The sequence below is a fragment of the Chelonoidis abingdonii genome, chromosome 14, assembly GCF_003597395.2.
Source record: "Chelonoidis abingdonii isolate Lonesome George chromosome 14, CheloAbing_2.0, whole genome shotgun sequence".
Taxonomy (NCBI): Eukaryota; Metazoa; Chordata; order Testudines; family Testudinidae; genus Chelonoidis; species Chelonoidis abingdonii.
This window is the reverse complement of record NC_133782.1, coordinates 10,879,764-10,900,355: the sequence shown is the minus strand read 5'-3', so window position 1 is coordinate 10,900,355 and position 20,592 is coordinate 10,879,764. Positions and strand designations below refer to the sequence as shown.

At 39.2% G+C, this 20,592-nt stretch overlaps 1 protein-coding gene across 3 annotated transcripts in view; it reads left to right on the top strand.

Moving 5' to 3' along the window:
- Positions 1-920: 920 nt before the first annotated feature.
- Positions 921-20,592, top strand: part of ZNF831 (zinc finger protein 831) — a 32,169-nt gene continuing 12,497 nt past the window's right edge. For 2 of the 3 annotated variants that reach the window (XM_032782624.2, XM_032782621.2), the window contains exons 1-2: positions 9,698-9,785; positions 15,643-19,997. In XM_032782624.2, the coding sequence (XP_032638515.1) occupies positions 15,675-19,997 (4,323 nt within the window). In that variant the 5' untranslated portion in view covers positions 9,698-9,785; positions 15,643-15,674. Of the gene's footprint in view, positions 1,078-9,697; positions 9,786-15,642; positions 19,998-20,592 lie in introns of those variants that run through there. The other variant, XM_032782622.2, reaches the window with a different exon arrangement.

Below are 20,592 nucleotides of genomic sequence, written 5' to 3'. Positions count from 1 at the left end.
TTGCATTTTTGACTACTGGAACTGCACTATGCCTATTAATCACTCTTTCTTGGACTATACAGTAGTTCTAGTGGCTAGTGCACTCCCTCTCCTTGCAGAAGTATAACTGATGAATCTCCATAGTTATGAATCTGCCAGTTCCACCCCTTCCATAGGGCACCTCTAAATCCCCCCTTAATGTTGAAGTGCAGGAAGCCTCAGATAAAGCAGAACTCTATGTATGAAGGCAGTTTGGATCTCCTGCACAGTGCTTAAATTCTGCCACCTGTTTTCCACTTGTCTGACTGAATCAGGGACCTCTGTGTCCCCAGAAGATGGGGCAAAATTTGGCCCTTTGGAGTCTTGTTCAATCAAATCTCAAAGTGTTGCTTTTATATTGAATAAAGCTCTGTATAATTTAAAACTCTGTATGTTTAAATCACTGAAGTGTTTTAGGAAGCATATGTAAATGATGCTATACAAAATAAAAAATTTTCTGATAAGGAGTTTTAAAAAGACTAACTTCTTGTAATCCCTTAAAGAGTGGAAATAAAGATGATAGTGAAACATTTATTGCAAAATAAAACCAAGAATCTTCCTAAATATTTCAGCTACATTCTTTATTTTACAGGCCCAGAAGGAGACCTGGAATGGAATGAAAGGGCATTAGATCTATTAAGTCTTTCAGGTTAAAAAAGAAGGCTCCTTTAAAAACCAAAAGAGAATATAAGAAAGAAAAAAATAATTTTTCATTTGTACCCGATGGTTTTGGGGGTTTTTTTTTTAATCTGTTTGCAAATGTTCACTGTAATGGTTTGAAACCCAGTCGTGTCATTTCTTTACGCCCACACAGAGCTGCAGTAGTGCAGACACTGTAACAGGCAAACCATATTACCAGCAACAGCCATTAAAACTCTTCCCACGCCAAGCATGGGCTGAAATCACCCCCACCCCCACACACCCCACCGTAAAGCCTTCAATGATCAGTTTAACAAAAAAAAAGAAAATTGAAAAAGGAAACAGGATGCTTCTTTTGTTTCAACGGTATTCCAGAGAGACCTGTACCACTCCACCTGCCTATGGACTGACCGCCTAAAGGTTAGCAAGTGCTTTGTTGTTACTTTATGTGGATAGAAATTCTATACGGAATGAGATAGATCATTAAGTTGTGCTTGTTTTAATGCAGTAATTATTTCAATTCGAGATGAGGGAAGCTTTTCTCCAAAACATAGAGCATTTTAGTACCAGTCCCATGTCTGTCTGAGACAGCTTTATAATCAGTATTTTTTACATCTGTTAGTCCAGCCTCCAAAACTTTAAAAGCTGGATTAAGGTTATTTTTCTGCTCTTTGTGCAACCTGTTGATTGCAGATGGTTGACTGAAGGTTGTTAACTCTTTCCTAGCATAGAAAATGCACAGTGAATTTGATGATATGACAAAATAAAAAAATGAACTCCCTTAATTTTTTCTGTTGTGCAACTAGAAACGTCCTATTTGTCTGGTCACTATAGAGCTGCCAACAATGTGCACAGATGTATTAAATATGTTTCCCTTTTGAGAGAAAGAAGCTAAGTTTAAAATAGAAGTACAGACATAGAATAATCCAGAGAGTACTGTGTGATTCAGCTGAGATGAGAAGTGATGCAGGAATTAGAATGGAAAATATTTTGATATACAAATGATGCTGATTGAGACAACTATAAGTCAAAAATAATGTTTTATTTACATATTAAAATATATATTTTTAGCTTATAGAGTGTTTATACTGAGGTCAAACCTTTTGGAGGTTTCAAACTTAAAAATATCCAAGAGGAAAAGAAACAAAGAGCACAAATTGATGTACTTTTATTAATCATCAAGATAAATACTAAATTCTTTGCTGTCATAAGTGGTATATATTTCAGTTGTTACAGAAAATTAAGTCAGCTGCTACATTTTATCTGGAGTATTCTGATTTTACAGGTTTAATTTTCTTTCGTATACTCTGAAAGGATTATAATATTCTAGTGCAATATCCACAAAAAGAAACCACTTATGTAAAACCAAGAAATGGTAGGAGCATACTGTGGAATTAGTAAGGGTAAATTTTCCCCAAATGTTCATACACAGTACCTGAAGAGAGACTCTTGTGGGTCCCATGACTTCAAAATTAGATAATGTTTGTAGCTGTATCATAACAGCTGAGGTAAGGTGTGTGATTTTCAGGGACTATTGATATCACAATGAGCAGGCAGATGTCTCAGGGTCAGAATATGGTTAAAACTAATTGTCCTGGGAAAAATTACCTAAACCTGGGACCTGATCCTGCAACAATCTGAGCACCCTCAACTCTGTTAACTTTAGCAGATGTTGTGAGTAGTCAGCACCTTAGTGCAGGTACTCAGAATTTCACAGAATCAGATCTCTTGAAGAACAACTGAAGAGCTGAAGTCAAATACGCACTTTTGTTATGTGGCATTGGGGTATGATTTCAGCTTCAGGGAATGAGGTAAGAATGAGGATAAATGCCAGAGACAGAAATTGTTTACCGTGAAAAAAGGTATCTTGGGCGAGACTAGCAGTCACTTCTGGGCCAGTAAGAAAGTCCATCAACACCACTGTTACTAATTAGAATTGAAGTGTAGAAGTATATGGAACACGTGCACTCTAAAAACAATACAGAACCCCCTCCCCAAAACACCCTTCTATTCTACCAAACAAAATGGTATTTGTTGCACCATTAGTAATTAATTTATTACTAACGGTACAATTACTTTTTCATACTGTGTATGAAAATGTAATTGAATACAAGTGTGATCTGTTCTCCAGGAAGTCCGTCCGATAAACATTGTCCAGCTGTACTGAAAGAAGGAGACACTTGATGTGGATTTAATCAGAGCGCAACTTTATTATATAGATGTCGGAGTATCCGGCAGATAAAGCGAACAGTGTAAGCAAATCCATGTTTATTCAGATAGCTACCCAGGGCTTTCTCCAGCTACCCTTCATTTTCCACCCAGGTCCCCCAGCCAACCTGCCCCAAGAACTTACTATGTGATGTTACAGCACCTAGTCCAATAGGGCCCAGGTTCTGCCTGGGGCCTTTCAGTACTACCACGACACTGCTACTACTCAATGGATCACAAACCACCATTTAGGAACCACTGGATTAAAACACTGACACCAGTAAGAGATAATGAAAAACAGTTAGAAAGCATCTGCTCTGCCCCCAATGTACATGTAACAAAAATATCAACTGAAGAAACAAATCAGTATTTTCATCTATTTCACATAGTCACTTAAAAGCTTTTTACATTAGTTATAAAATGTTCATTGTACTTGACATGACTGTACCGGTACAGCAAGCAGTTTTGTCTGAAATCAACATCCAGATAGTCACCAATTTTAGAGTTAACAGTAGCTATGGTCTTTTTGTGCTTATTTAATATTTAACTTGGACATACAGGAAGCCCTGAAAAATCCAATATTATTACTAATATTTCAGAGATGTCTTCGGTCTGGTATCTGGGTGTTATTTGAAGTACTTCAGTTTCCTAAAGGAAGAGGATCAAAGATCCCATTCTTCCAGATTACAGCTACTTAAGAGGAATTCATGTGTGTGTGCATTTTAAGGTGCTGATTGTTGTAAATATAGGTATCATGTTTCACATATGGATGACTATGCTAAATACCTGTCTGAAGTATCTGAACATATCTAGTGGGAACTAGATGATGCTGCCAGAGGCTGAAACATTTCGGACTGAGCTGGCTAAATGTGCAGTTAATAAAAACTACCTTTCTCATAGGTGCTTACTAAATATGACAGTGCCAACTTTCAACTTACAGATCTATTGATGGTTCGGTTTTATTTTTGTACAGTCTCTAGCACAATGGAGTGTCACTCCTGATCGAGACCTCTGGATGCTACTGGAATGTGAACAATACATAAAAATAAAAGGACCTTGCGGTCCAAGAGACTTTCTCTTCATATGATATTCTGACAGTTCAGATCAGTTGAGATTCTTTAGCTGGCAGTCCCCTGATTTAGACATGGTGAGGTTAGGGATAGGGCAGTCTGAATGAGGATCCTCAACTCTGCAACTTGCTTCTCCCTTGGTCTGACACAACCAGAGTCTATTAACCCTCAGGATAAACTGCAAGGCATATCATTTATCACAAGCACTGGAGAAGGTGGTAAATTTAGAGGTGGTGTTTTTTGTTCAAATTTTAATGACTCAAGAAAAATTCATCATTCATTTGCTTCATAAGATTTGTCATAGTTTTTATTATGCAAATGTGTAGGGTGATGGATGGATGCATTTACTTTTTAAAAAACTCTCAGTTTAATTAACTAAATTAGTGGTAATAATTAGGAGGTGCAGACCAGACTTGCTTTGTATGGATGTGGAAGTTCTTGTCTATGGTAAGTGGCTGTGGAGAAAAAGTGTGATCCTACTTTCTGAATGGTTTCCTGCAGAAATGGGTTGGCCCTAACATTTCATGAGTACAGCTTGTCAGTGCCACTCAAGCAGTTGACATGGCATTTCCTTGTGAGAGATGCTGTCATTTATCTCTTATGTGGCCAGATGTATCTGTGCTGGCAAGGATGAAAGTATAAATGTGCTTGTTGAACTGTGTCAGCATTTTGTTTTGTAAATAAATGTGCATTCTTTTAAAACTCAGAAGAGGAAATTTATGAGTTCTCAGAACACAGATGTACTTTGTCAGTACTAATGTAGAATGTAGCTTTTAAAATCAGCTCTTTGTTCCAAAGACCAGCGTATTTTTTTCCATTTGAAACATCTTGCAACCAGTTTAACTTTTCAAGAGGATTATATAAGGAGTAAAAGCCAAAAACAAATAATCCCTCCCTGCCACTAAGTGTAGCTGGCTTGCAGTTATATTTTAGCCCTGGTAAAATGGTCTTTCATTCAGAACACCGAGGGATGGATTCTCTGGTCCATTAAGGTCATAAGCAGCATAAAATGGCCTTTAAGCAGCCAGAGATTGCAACTGTTTTTCGTAACAGTCAGAAGGCCAGATCTTCAGCTGGTGTAAAATTGGTGTAGCTCTACTGAAGACGGCATGAGAATCCTTGGCCAAGAGCATCCCAAATGATTTGTGTTCTGATTTTAGATTAAGGCAGATCTTGAGGATAAGCTTTTACATGTTCTCATTGCTCTGGAAGAAGCCAAGAGAGTTGGGCACCGTACTTTCAAAATACTATAAATACAAGGTTTTTTCTGATGTCTTCCCAGAAACCAGGTAAATTAGTCTTGGTCTCAACAAACTGTAGATTTCACTAATTAAATTTCAGGTAGCAGAACAAGCTACACAGTGGCTAAGAGATTAGATGAATTTTGTGTTTCAGTTTGTATTTAGGTGGTGCCATCAGGACTGGCGCCAGGGTTTCTGGTGCCCTAGGCACCGGGCCACTTCGCCGCCCCGCGCGCGCGGGTCTCGCGGCTCTGGTGGACCTGCCGCAGGCATTCCCGCGGAGGGTCCGCTGGTCCGCGGTTCCGGTGGAGCTGCTGCAGGCATGCCTGCGGCAGGTCCACCCGAGTCGCGGGACCAGCAAACTGTCCGCAGAAATGCCTGTGGCAGGTCCACTGGAGCCGCGAGACCAGCAGACCCTCCGCAGGCACGACTGCGGCAGCTCCACCGGAGCCGCCTGCCGCCCCCCCAGCAAAATACTGCCCCCCCCATAATGCTGGCACCCTAGGCGACTCCCTAAGTCGCCTAAATGAAAGCGCCGGCCCTGGGTGCCATTCAGTTTAAAAAATAAATATGAAAAAATCACAGAGAATAATGGACTGAAGCATGATATAGAACCCTCAGTCCAAGATTTTTCTTTTGTGTGATGTATAGTTTTTCAAGTTTGAAATTAAAAGTGTATACAGACCACTGGTTTATATTTACAAATGCTAAGATACGGGCCACAGTGAAGTGCCAGGAATTGCCCTGGTGTATTAGAGAACAGGATTTGGCCCCATGACTTCTAGAATACATGTAAAAATGTCCATGGATAATAAATGATGAACAAAAATCACAGAAAGCTAATTATGGATCTGAAAATAACTAAAAGTACAGTTTATCCTATTCAACTCATTTTCTCTAAACAATTATATGAATCATTTAAAAAACCCTCTTTCTTACTTATTTTTGTATTAAGAAGATCTAATGCTTTGTTATGTGCAGGCTTCTTGTTTTTGAGAACAGTGACTCTGGGGAATCATTTGGATAGGCATATTGAAAATGACAAATATGAAGTCTAGGTAGTCAGTGGCATATTCAGGATGGATTTTCTGCTTCGGCAGGTTAGAATGAATATTCAGAATTCCATGGTCTTACTCATGTGAAGTGAGTTTGGTAGCACCAGACGTTCCCTGTTGGATAACACATTATTTATTTTTTTATTATTTCTATTATTCTATGCTCATCATTATGAATTATTATAAAAATCATGCTGCCAAATCGTGGCCTAGTTAGTGGGAGCTTTGCCACTGACTTCAGTGGGACCAGGATTTGGTCTGAAATGCACATAACTGATCTTGCCTAAAGATTCCTACACAGGTAGTGAAGGCTTGCTGACATCTAAAAACAGATTGGCTTTAAAAAAAACCCCAATCAGTCTCTTGCATTTCAAACAGAAAAGCAGTGCATCATGCTACTGTGTTCTGGATAGTGGAATGGGTCAGCATGTACACAGGTGTAATATGCATTGGCCATACAGATGGGATAGAACCACAAAATTATAAGACTGGAAGGGACCGAGAGAGGTCGTCTAGTCCAGTCTTCTGCACTCATGGCAGGCCTAAGTATTATCTAGACCATCCCTGGCAGATGTTTGTCTAACCTGCTCTTGAAAATCTCCATTAATGAATATTCCACAACCTCCCTGTCCAATTTATTCCAGAGCTTAACCACCATGAGAGTTAGGAAGTTTTTCATAATGTCCATCTTAAACTGTCTTTGCTGCAATTTAAGCCCACTGCTTCTTGTCCTATCCTCAGAGATTAAGGAGAACAATTTTTTGCCCTGTTCCTGCTATATTCTGCACTATGAGCCAGATCCACAGCACAGGGAAGACAGTGGGAGCCTTGCCACTGATTTTGATAGGTTTTGGATCAGGCCTTTGCTGAAGCTTCAGAGTGCTCTGCATGCCTGGGCATGAAGCCTGTGTATTTTAATCTTACCCTCAAACACACATTAACAAACATTAAAATAACCATACAAAGTGTGTAGCTAAGGATACCTGCTAAACAACCGGTCATTCCATTGCTTTTACTTGTACCCCATCCCCAATCTGTACTATGTTAAATTAAATTGTAAGCTCCTCAGGGAAGGCACCTTGCATGCATGTTTATTTTTAAATGATCTATCATAATGCTAGCACTATACAAAACTACAAACTATAGACTATCATAAATAATAATGGTTTTAGAGATATTTCCAGTTCCAGCAGTATTTCCCATTTTAAAGAAAGGGAATATTGCTGGAATTGGCAGTAATTCTAAAACTGGAATGTTCTTTAAATGTATTCAGTGAGAGTAATAATGATAATCTCAGTCCCAAGCAAAAGCTTAAATCATTTTAGAGAAGGTTTTGTCTTTTAAGAGAAACCATATGTAATTGATTGTGACGTTCCCATAATGGTATGTGTGGCTCATTTAAGTTAAGGGCAGAACCACTGTTTTAAGATTAATATCTTCTTTTAACTCAGTTTGTTGGCCTTAGTTCATGATAGTCCTTCAGAAGTTCTCACCTATATGTATGGAATTGGGATAGATTCAGTAAGGAGAGTATCCTCAGTGGAGCAGGAACTAATTGCTGCATTGTAGTTATTCTTACACGTATGCATAAAAGCAAATGTGTGAACCCAAAGCAAGAGTCATTGCTGGCACAAAGCATGTGTTTTTCTAATTTCACTGATCTTATTTTAACTGCATGCATTAATTTAATGTTTAACTATTGCTAAGAATATTCCTATATACCACAGGAGTGGATAGTTCCCATACTTTATGCTGGTTATTAGTAAGAGCTTGTTTCTTCATAAATAAAAGCAGGAAAGAAATAAAAGGAAAGCATTAGAGATTTACTAACCCCAGAACCACTTACCTGGCTACCATCCCAGAATCTAGGAGTTTAATAAATAGGACCAGGATGTAAGTCACTTTTGTGTGTGTGTGTGTGTGTGTGTGTGTGTGTGTGTGTGTGTGTGTGTGTGTGTGTGTGTGTGTGTGTGTGTGTGTGTGTGTGTGTGTGTGTGTGTGTGTGTGTGTGTGTGTGTGTGTGTGTGTGTGTGTGAGAGAGAGAGAGAGAGAGAGAGAGAGAGAGAGAGAGAACAAAACAAAATAAAAAACCCAGATCAATGAAGTTTTGCAAAACTAAAACCCACTTCCACCTCTAGATATGATCCAAACTCTGAACCATTGATCTCAAAGACCCCAATGGAAACGCAGGGAATATGGACCAAGCAATCAAAAGAAACATAAGTTCTGTGTTTACCAAATGAGTCAGCACAGGTGATGATAGCCAAATTAAAATTTGCATCATCAAGACATGACATCTCCAAGGTATTAGTGATGAGCATGTACCATTTGCAATCCAAGAAATGGCTAATTTGCAGCCCCTTGGGAAATGAAGTTCACATATTCCAGTTTGGGATGTACAATTCAATGATGTAGCAGAGAGAATCACTCAAAGCAATAAAATTCATGTTTCATCTAAGGGCTGCATCCATAAAAACACAGTAAACATCATATTACAGTGACTCCTACTATATGAGTCTACTGGCCATACTGATGCTTCTTCCCTGGCTTATGTCAAAGTCTTCCTCTGGGTGATAATGTGGATCAAGCCTCAGTAGCACAAGGTGTGTGAACCCCCTACTAGGACTTTTCACAGCATGTCATCTAGTGCAGTGACACCACACTGGTTCTGTTACATTCAGGGCCATTCACATCTATGGAGAGCTGGAGGGAAGCGTGCTGAAAGTAAAACAGCTTTTAGAAGGGGTCATGGCCTCTTTGCCTATGTCACGTAAGGGCTGGAAAGCTGTCATGTAGCAATGAACTTGAGTGCTAATGTGTCTGACCTGATGAAGTGAACTCCCATGCTCAAGATCTGGACAATTAAGACTCTCTCTTCACTTGTGTTGCCTGCAACTGGGCCTCACCCTGTTTCTGTGTAACTCTAAGCTAATTTTAGATGCCAAAGTCTCTTTTTCTCAGCCTATGCTAACTGCATTTTTTCAACATAGTTGAAGTATCTGTGTCCTATACCATTCCAGTTATCACTTGTTCCCTAACTGTGCTGCACTATCAGAAGCCCTTGTATTATACTCACAGTGGATAGATTTTAGGATTCTTGTCTAACAAACATCTCTTTCTTTCATTGTTCGTTTCCACTACAATTTTAAGAACTACCTGCTACAGTTGTACAAAAAGTATTTTAAGAAAATTAGCTTTAGTCAAATACAATTGTAGGAGTTTTCTTGTATCACATTAATATCTTTCACTTAACAATGTTACCAGTAATGCAGTTTATAAAACACCTACATTTTGAGGCTGCTGATTCTGTTTATGGGCTGTTAGATGACTAATGATAATGATAGAAAAAGGTTGAAACACTGTTTCATGTTCCTGTTTCATCTCTTCCTGTTTTTTGAAGGTTGTTACTATGACACTTAGTAATGTATACAGAAAAAAATTACTTCCTACTTCTTATCTGTTTCAAGTCTGTCCCCATTTCTCTCTCTCTCTGATTGCATCAAATATTGACAGCAATGAGACTTCTTTTGGTGAAATACTTAGTTACACGCAAGGTAGGTAAGCTAAAAACATTCTTATTTCTATACAAAAGAGGATATCTTAATGTCTTCTATACTCTGCAGCCAAAAATATCTATTATACTATAGTACTTTATGCATGTGTAGAATGCTCAACAGCTACTTCAATGTGATAAAACACATCAAGCTTTTTGTGCCAAGTGAGGTGACTTAATATTGTGTTTATTTAAAAATTACTCTTCATAAGAGGTATGTGAGATACTGTATAAAGAAATGTAAAGAAGAAATACCGGAAACAGATTGCATGCTGGACTGTTAGCAATATTTTAAAAAATGTGATAGCAGCTTTACAGCACAGTTTGTATGTGGTGTTAGATACCCAGTGGGTAGAAAAAGAGTCCTTTGGTGGTATAATTTAGGATTACAATGGGGGTATATTGTAGTGCTCAGAAGCCCAAGGATATATAATATATATGACGTAATAAAAAAGCAGTTTATATAGGAAAATGTAGTTCTGTTATTCTCCAATGCTCTTGTGTGTTTAACTAATATTAATGTAACTGATAAGTTAACACAGTGAGTTAAATGCCAATCTCTTCTACACTTAGGGTTGCCAACTTTCTACTCGCACAAAATCGAACACCCTTCCCCCACCCTGCCCCTCCTCTGAGGCCCTGCCCCCTGCTCACTTCATCCCCCCTTCCTCTGTCACTCGCTCTCCCCACCCTCACTCATTTTCAATGGGCTGGGTTTAGGAGTTGGGATGCAGAAAGGGGTGAGGGCTCCGGCTTGGGGTATAGGCACTGGGGTGGGCCAGGGATGAGGGGTATTCAGTGTAGGAGGGTACTCCGGTCTGGGACTGAGGGGCTTGGGGGGCAAGAGGAGGATCATGACTGAGGCAGGGGTTTGGGGCACGGGAGTGGGGTGCAGGCTCTGGGTGGTGCTTACCTCAGGTGGCTGCCAGAAGCAGCGGTATGTCCCCCCTCCAGCTCCTATGCAGAGGCATGTCTAGGTTGCTCTGTGCACTGCCCCATCCACAGGCATTGCCCCCACTGGCTGCGGCTCCCAGTGGGAGCTGCAGAGCTGGTGCTTGGGGCAGGGCGTTCCAGTCAAAAGCTGGACACTTGGCTACACCGGTGTCAATCTTGAGCTATGCCACTGACTTGATGGGATCTATTTACACTGGAGTAACTAGCGGCATGATTTGGACCAGTGACTGAAATAATGTATTTTAATGGAATTACAGTGACCAGTTCTGTTAATACCTATTTAAAAGTAATACTTTTTAAACTTGAAGCTGGAAAAAATCAGGATGAGTCAAATCCTGCTCCACTTTTGCCAATAGCACAACTCCCATTAGCTTCAATGGGACCAGGTTTTGACCTTGTGGGGCAGTCCTATGCACAGCCTATGTGCAAAAGAATATTGTGCTTTTTTTTCTGTAGAAGTATCTGTATGCTATAAAGACATGAAAAGTGAGATCTTATTCACCACACTAAAATGTAAGCAACATAGGACATCACTTAGGAAGAAAGATAACATCAGTTGGTACGGAAACAGAGAACTGCCAGAGTCAAATAGAAATAATGTCACTTAAATGCATCGTTAAGCTGCATGTGTGTTACCATTTAATTCAAAAGTTTAGCATTACTTAAAACTTTCCCCAAAATTATACTGTGACCATATAGTTGATGATTAATGCTAGTCTTACAAAAAGAACCAGGAGATAGCTGACTTTTCCTTTTTATTACATTTTAAAGTATTGGGGCTGTTCTCAGGAACATACCCTCCACAGACTTTTCATGGTAACTGTGTACAGTGCATATTAGTCACACAGACTTTTTTCTGAAAATGTAAACCTCTTATTGTCTATCTTTCTGAGGTATCTATTTATTTATTTAATTTATCTATCTGTGGTGTTTCTTAGGTTATCATTATTGTCTGCCTACCAGAGAAATTATTATTATAGGCATATTGTTGCATAAAAACTGAACTACTAGATATATGTATCCACTGTCCCATTATTTTCCACACTAACAAATAAATTGCTATTCTGTAGTGCAGATGGGTATTTCAGAGTAACAATCTTTTTAATAAATGTTTTGATAAGTCCTAAGTAATCATGAAAACACCCAGTTTGATTAGTCATTCTTATAGAAAGGCACAGTCTTACTTGGAAATTGTGTCTTTGCTTTGTTAGCTTATATTGCCTTGGGGGTGGGTACAGTTTATGTTCTACTTCCCATTTCTGTAAAACACCATACCACAGAATGATTGCTTCTTACAGAAACCTCGAACATGGAAAAGTGAAATTCATGCCTGACAGCTGGGTTTAAACACACAAAAGCATTGGCCATGGGAATGAGGTGAAAGAGCAGAGTATGTCAAAGTATTCTGGGTTGACTCATGTCAAATGTTGGGTTTTCACAAATTCCAAGGCCAGAAGGGACCATTGTGATCATCTAGTCCGACTTCCTGTGTAACACAGGGTACAGAACGTCCTTAAGTAGAGGTACACCATACAGCAAGACAGTTCACATGTACCATGCCCATTATCGGATGTGTGTCTACGTTGGGTTAGATTGTGGCCCAGCCTTACACGACTATGCAAGTGTGAAAAGGGAAGGAAGACTCCCTCCCCACCAATGCAGCTTCCTAGATGGGCGAAGGAGAGAGAAGGTGCTTTGGGGCTTCTACTGCACTCGTTGTTTCTGCCTATTCCTCCCCAATTTGCGAACCAGTGGAGCTGAGCTGGTTCAGGGGTAAGGGAAGTAATTTGTATCTGCTGAGGCACTGAAGCAGATTGATTGGTCAAGTGGAGAAGTACAGTTTGTTCCATGGGCTATAACTGGCTTCATGTAGCTGTACCTTTGTAGATGGCTATGCTGCTGTTTGTGGTTCAATATCATAGTATAGAGGGGTCTCTAGAAGCTCTTTTAGTTTTATTCATGCTACTTCCGAACTCCTATTTTTAATTTGTAGCCTTGACCCTTATTCCTAGTCTACAGCCTAGGAATTTCATTATGGATTTCATTATGATTGAAGAAGTAGCCCTAGCATGTTTGTTAACTATGACTAGTTCCACCTGATCACACATACAGGGTTATTCCCACAACTTCTCCTTTTGTTCACGTGATATATTAGCCCAATTGAGTTCTGTGCTAGCTTTCTCAGTCAACATAATAGCTGAACCGCTCCTGGATCTTTGGTTTATCAGCTATTCCAACTGTAATTGAGTGAATAATTCAGATCAACTAATTTAGTTAAGAAGCACTGCCATTTTTCCTGATCATGAATTGTCTGCAAATAGATTGAAAAGTTCTCTAATGTAATTATTTAACATTATTCACAAATTTCTTCCAAGAGTAAATCTTAGAGTTGGTTGTGAATACCTGCAATGCATGCTGTGTGGGTTAGCTATACAAGTCACATAGCATAGTTTCAAAATTCAGATTGTTATATTTGATTATAATATTTGCTGTTTACTCTGTGACAGTTAGCTACATAGATCATCCAATCAGGTAACAGAAACTATAATAGTGATTTATGTGAGAAGCCAATACAGTGTACATTTCAAATGTCGCTATTGACTGTTATTCAAAAATGTGCTTTTTGTGACTATTTGCTCTAGTAAACCTAAGTATTTGAATATTCAGAAAAACTAAACATGAAAGGGTTGTGAATGTCGATGAATCACAATCTGAATGAATTTTCAGAAGAAGCTTTCTACTGTTCAGCCAGGCTTTATTTATGATAGATTATGCTGATATTATCCTGCTATTTCTGCCCTTCCTAATGGTAATTTTAAAGTACCTTATTTTCATGGCTTCCCAACTTCTTTTTACTTTTAGGAAGAGGAGGAAGGGAGAGAAAACAAACCACCAAGGCTAGCCAAATCAGGTCTGTGAAAATAAAAATTGCTCTGACCTGGTAACCAAATCTTGAACCAAAACAAGTATATTGGGACAAATTTTCATAAAGGGTGGCATCCTTTTTGAGTTTGCAAACAGCTGACTATATCTGTCTACATAAAATAAATAAATAAAAATAAACAAACACAAAGCAACATACCATCATGGTTCCTCTAATTCATTCAACACACACAAAGACAACTTTGTAAGCTATCTCCACTTTTTGCCTACAACAGTGTGACCGCTAACATCTGTTATATCTTTTATGTATGTAAATCTGGATAGTAAAAAAAAGGAACCTTTTAAATCTGCAGTTTCATTTTGTTTTCACCTTTTCATTCCTTGTTTAATTCTGACAGTGTCTTCAGCCTCACTTAAACAAGGTCATAAAATGTGGCCATGCAGAACACTCATTGTTTGTAGCAGTGAGTCTTTAATAACTATCTGTGCAAATTTTCTTGTAATTGTGGCTTGTCTGCATCAGCTGTAGTTAAAAGTAGCAAATGCAGATTAAACTGCAATGCCTCCATTACTTTGTATTGTCTCACACTGGAGAGTAGATCTGGACACCAGCTCTCTTTTAGGAATGTTTACATTAGAAACAGAGACTTGTTACAATTAGAGAGGGACCTGGCTGTAATCAGAGTTGGATATGAACTTTCCAAAATGGTAGGGGTATTAAGACATGGGATTGTGTGGCTCACACTCAATTCTTGTTAGAGTTTAATGTAGCGTTTTATGATTTTGTTTTTTTTTTCAAACTTCAGTGGCTTCCAGATTAGTTTCAAAAGAACTAACATGGTATATGGTGTCAACAAATTAGAGTTTATTTATTTAAAACTATATTGAGACTGATTATATATATATAAAAATGAATTTGTCAGTTTTATAGCATCTTCCATCTGAAAATCTCAAAGCCCTACTTCTCAACACCTGTGTGAAGTTTGTGAGTAATTAATTGTTAAATCCATTTTACAGATGAGTAAACTTAGGCACTAAGGTTCTAATAGAATACCCATTAAAGTAAATGGAAAACATATCAGTGATGTCAGTGGGCACTATCAGGCCTGGTGTGATTAGGGTCACAGCACAGATAAACAGAGGAGTGGAGAATACAATACAGAAGTTCTGATTCCCAATCTGCTGTTCTAAATAACAGGCTACACTGCCTCTTGTCAAAGCTTCATTAGGCATGTGCTTTATTTTAAACAGGGCATATTTGTATCCTTTAGTTACTGCATTAATTACAATCATTTATATTTTATAACTGATTTAATGTCCAAGCTTTGTTATTTTTTTTCTGAAGACTGTGATCTTCAAAAGTGTAGTTGTGCGTGCAACTGTGCACTTGTGACATGCTGGCAGTTGTACATGTGTAAATCAAGCGGGAACAAGAGTGTTCTGATGAAGACTTGGCCTACAAAGTTTAACATTGTATTTTATTAAGCAGACTGTTCATTGAAAATAAGTTGATCATGAATCTTTGGGAGCACTGAAAGCTGCTCAGCGAGAAAATAATTTGGACAAAGAAATATCATCAAACTAATTCAAAGTTATTCTAGATTACTGTACTATACACTGTATCCTATCCTGTGCCATTTCCAATATTATGAAAGTGCTTTGATGTCAGTCTGAAGACTAAGATTTTTAATATCTGACTACTACTTCAGAACAGATTTTAAGAGCAGTCTTTAGCAGTAGTCTTCTTTGTGCTATGCTAAACGTTTGTGTAATGTTCCTGTGTTTTATTAGCTTCCATCTAACAAACCAGAGGTGACACTATTTTAGTGGTGAATAAAATGATTCCTCTACCTGTAAAGTTTGTGTAAAAAGTTTTGATATTCTTCAGTATGGAAGACCTTATAGAAATATAATTAAATTGTGCATCTTCTAGTACAGTAGATGCCGAATTTATAAACAGCTGAAGAAAATCAAGGTTTATCATTTCCAACATAACTATATGTTATATTTGTTTTCCATAGATAACTGAACTGGATAACATACAACCTTTGAAATGGAGGCACAGAGGCAACCCCATTCCACAGTTGCACTAGCTGATCAACCAGTTAAAGTTTCATCTCTTCAGGCTGCACAGGGTTCATCAAGTATAAGACAGAGTCCTGTGATTTTTCAGCAGGAACAAGCCCTGCCTCAGACTATATACCTGAAAGCCCTTACCATACCACTGTATCATCCTATCCAGTCAGGATGCTATCAGTCAAACAACCAGTTAGCAGCTGGTGGAAGCAGCATAAATCTAGACAGCAGTAATATGCCTTTAATCCTAAATCCACTTCTGCATTCAGAGAGGATAGATCAGCCTCAGCCAGTTGCTCAGAAACAAGCAGGGCAAACTTTGACATTAAACCTAGTTAGTTCACCAGTTTTACCATCAAGTTCCTGTCCAAATGCACCTATTGGAAGCCCAGGGAAATACAAAAATGCCAGGAAGTACATTTGTAAACACTGCGGACGAGATTGCTTGAAGCCAAGTGTCCTGGAGAAACATATTCGCTCACACACAGGGGAGAGGCCCTTTCCCTGCACCACCTGTGGTATTGCATTTAAAACTCAAAGCAATTTATATAAACACAGAAGAACCCAAACACACGTCAACAATACCAAGCTGCCCTCAGGCTCTGACAACAGTGGCATATTAGAGGAGAATGAGAAGGCAACAGACAGCATCATGTCATACCAGGGTGCAAAACGAGACAACAATATCTGTGAGAAGCAGGGGGCAGGGACTGAACAAATAATTTCAGAGACTAATACCACAGTGGACACTAAGAAATTTCCATCCATTATTTCACTGCCAACACTGAATGCTTTATCGCTTACATCAGAAAGTCAGAAGATAACAATTGACGATTCCTATTGGCCAGAGGCAAGTCAGGGTGCCTCTGAAAGAGAACCAATGCAAGAGCCCCAAAACCTATCTTCCCCAGTAGTTTTGCCAGACAGTCTACACCAGAGAAAGATGATACAGGAACAAAGATTCTCAACAGCAAACAAACATATTCAATTGCAAAGGCAACAAGCAACTTATTCAGATAAGCAATGGGACTGCAAACTATCTGACTATAAGCTAAAGAAGTGTGAGAGCACTGATTCTGGATATCTGTCACGCTCTGATAGTATAGAACAACAGATGTTGACCTCCAGCCCCCTGCATAGTCTTTGTGAACAAAGCACCGAGCTAGAAAATGAAACTGCCTTCAGTGGCTTAAGGTGCACGGCAGGAAGTAGTGCAAAACTGGATTCAGCTGAGAAAGCAACAGCCTTGATGCTAGAGAAAAAGAAGCTGGAAGAGCATATCTCAAAACTGATCTCTCATAACAAAGCTGTGGTGGATGACACCCAATTAGACAATGTTAGACCCAGAAAAACAGTGCTTTCCAAGCAGGGCAGTATTGATCTGCCAATGCCTTACACATACAAAGACTCCTTCCATTTTGACATCAGATCTCTTGATGTCAACAGGAAAAAGAATCTTTCCCTTTGTTCCGCAAAATCTACCTTTACACCCATAGAAAAATCCAAGCCATTGTTTTTTCATTCAGTCCCCTCACAATTCTCGACAACAATAGACTGTGTGCCTGTTACAAGAAGCAACTCTTTGCCATTTGTAGAGAGCACAAGAATGGCACACGACAGAGTGGGTAGCTCAAAACTACCATCTCTCACTAGGCTACCCCTGAATACTAGCTCTTCTATCTTGTTGCATAGCAACAACCTTGCTACAAGTTCAGTGGATTTTCCTAACAGCCATCCCCGTGCACTTGTCAGACAAACAGCAGTGGATGATTTGCCACTAAGTAACGCAGTCTATTATTATTCTCCTTCTGAGAAGATGAAAGAAACTAAAAAGCCTGGAGCTGGAGGAGAAGGAGTGAACGCTAAATGTAAGAAGTCAACTCAAAGGAAATTAAAAATGTTCTCTCAGGAAAAATGGCAGATGTATGGTGATGAAACATTCAAGAAAATCTACCAAAAACTGAAAAGCAGTCAAACTGCCAAGAAACTGAATCAAAGGGGGGAAAAGGCAACAGACAATATAGGCTTCTCCCCTGATCCAAAGGAAGCAGCCAGTGATGGGGGGGTTATTCAGCCAAAAGATGGTAGGAGCTCTTTAAGTGGGAATCTTTCCTCCCCTCTGACCATTCCTACAACAGAATTAAACCCTGTGGAATCAAAAACCTGTCCCATTGGTGATCATTTACTGCACGGGGTTTCCGCAAAAGAGAATGCAGGCAGATTTACAGACCTAATGGAAACAGCACATTCAATAAATGCTGGTGAACAGAGTGTAATAAGCAGAACTTCCCCAAAACATGGCTGCAGCAACAAACATAGTTCAGATAAATATACAGGTGGCAACAATATGTTACTAGCTGTAAGCAGTCAGGGAATGAGGCTTCAGCTTAAGCAGAGAGCTAGTCAATTAAACTCTAACTTGCTGAACACTGATAGTCTGCAAATGCATAATAGTCAATTGGAAGAGTCATGTCCTGGGAGCGAATCAAATACCCTCGTATTAGATAGTGAAAATATTTTAAAAAGTGATGGAGAAAACCACAGTAGTAAAGAAACTTCTCAACATGCACAGATGGCTGTAAGGGCACACAATTGCAGCAGTGGTGAATCTACACAGGAATTCCAAAAGCTACCATCAGAGAGAAAAAAACCGAAAGTCGATGAGCTGAAGAGTGGAGATAATACAGCTTTAAAATCCAGTTCCAGCCCCAGCAGTGAAAATAATACAGTAGGTGAAACAGTGAAATTGATAGACTGTTATAGCGTACATGCCATCTCCCCAGCATTAGTTAAACAGTCAGCTAAAGAAGGAAAGCAGAATTCAAGCATAGACATTAATGAATCAATCAGCAGTGCTGAAGGCATGGAATATGAGAAAACCATGAAACTCCACATAGAACCCATATATTATAGTGATAATACTGTTAACTTTCTTCCACAATCAACAAAGATCTCAAAAGCTTCACTTTCTGAATTTCTGGTGCCTGAGTTAAAGAAAGATAATTGTAGTTCTTTTGCCTTAAGTAAGGTGACAGATACAGGAGCCAAAACATGTCCTGTGACAGCAGGAGCAAGAGTGCCACTTCATAGTGGTGATGATGCTGGTATATCTTCCACTACTCAAAATCTGGAGCTTGGTCAGGTAACTCCACCTCTAAAGAAAAATGCATTTTCTCCAAAGTACATCCTTAAATTACCGCAAGAAGAGAGTACTACAGACCTGTCACTTTTAGTGGAACCAGGGCAGGAGAGCATGCCTGATGTTTCTCTACCAGTTCCGATAACCAAAACTTCCTGCACTATCAACAGTAGGACAGTCAGTGCTGATTCCAGTGCTGTGTTTTTGTCCCCATTAGAATTTGAACTGAGACACCAGGCCAGAGCAGTAGGGCTAAGATGGGGTGTACATAGAAACTGGAAGGCTCTGGTACCTTGTTCACCAGTCAACTCAACAACAACTAATATCACATCCAAGATAATTGACAGCTTTCAGAACCAAAGCTGCAGGCAGAAGGAAATAATGAAAGACACCTGGAAAGAGACGGAGGATAAAGATAACTTAAGTGATCGAATGCAAGCAGACGAGAAGTGGATAAGTACAGCTGTTTGCTCTGCACAAACCACAGGGAAGAAAGTATGCTTTACTTCTATGTATACAGGTGGCTTTTTCATATCTGCAGACATCAAAGGAGAGAATCAGGTCTTACACCACCTTCATTCAAGAAATAACTCTTTAATGATGACATCTTCATCAGGCAAAGGGGCAACCTCTAGTGGGGACATGGAACAGAAAAGCCTGGGATGGGACACAGATGGTAGCTCTTCAGGCATCCTTAAGGACACTTCACCAGGGTCACAGGATTTACAGTATTCTGTTCGTTCAATGGACAATTCCAATTATTTTTGCCATTCCTTTGGCACAGTTTATTGCCACACCCTCAGTACTCAACATAAGGAACTCCCTGCACTGTCCCAAATCAGTTTGACTTGTCTCTCGGGAAACTCAAGGATCTCGAGCACAAAGGGTTCCTTCCCATCACTAAATGCTGAGCCTCAATTAACTTGGTGTTGTTTAACCAGAAGCCTTCCTCTACCTGCTGAGCAAAAGGAGAAGGCTGACTCTGCTTACTCTTCCTTGCACATCTGCAAGAAAAAATCTGATAGTGAAGGCACATTGTCAAAATGTGACTTTTCTTTTATCGAAGTGAAAAATATCAGCAAGACTGTGCCCTATGGCCACACCACTAGGAATTTAAAAACACTAGTTTCATCCTTTTCACAGGGAGAACAGCCACAGAAGGTAATGTCGTGAATTGTATTCCCTATTTCAGAACACGGGCACAGTTCCCCAAGCATACTCATTAATTAGAAAGAATAGGAAAGTGAAGGTTAAGGGACATATTATTCCAGCATGCATATAAATCCTATTCTGTCCCAGATTATTGAGGGCCTCAAATTAACCTACTTTAACAAAAAAGTGCCTAAATTGTTCTCCCAAAATATGCATGCGTGGGCACACCCAGGTGACTGTAGATATAAAATATACAAGTACATATAAAAACTGCACATAGCCACTCACTTTGTGCACAGGACTTGCATATTTTATGAAAATAAGCATGTCCTTTTGCATGGAAATTTGGCCATAAAATTTGCTTAGCCAGAAAAGCTTTAACTTGATCGTACGTTGAATTTTATAGTCTTTGGATTCCTATATTCCAGCGTGTGCTTTTTTCTGTTTTCATTTAAAATTATTATTTGTATTACAACAAGGGACCCATTGTGCTGAGTGCTTTACAAACAAGTAAAAAGGACATACCCTGTACCAGAACCTGTTTTGCTTTACACTTGAAGTAATAGTGAAAATCTTTCATGAGGATGGACTCAAATCTTAACAG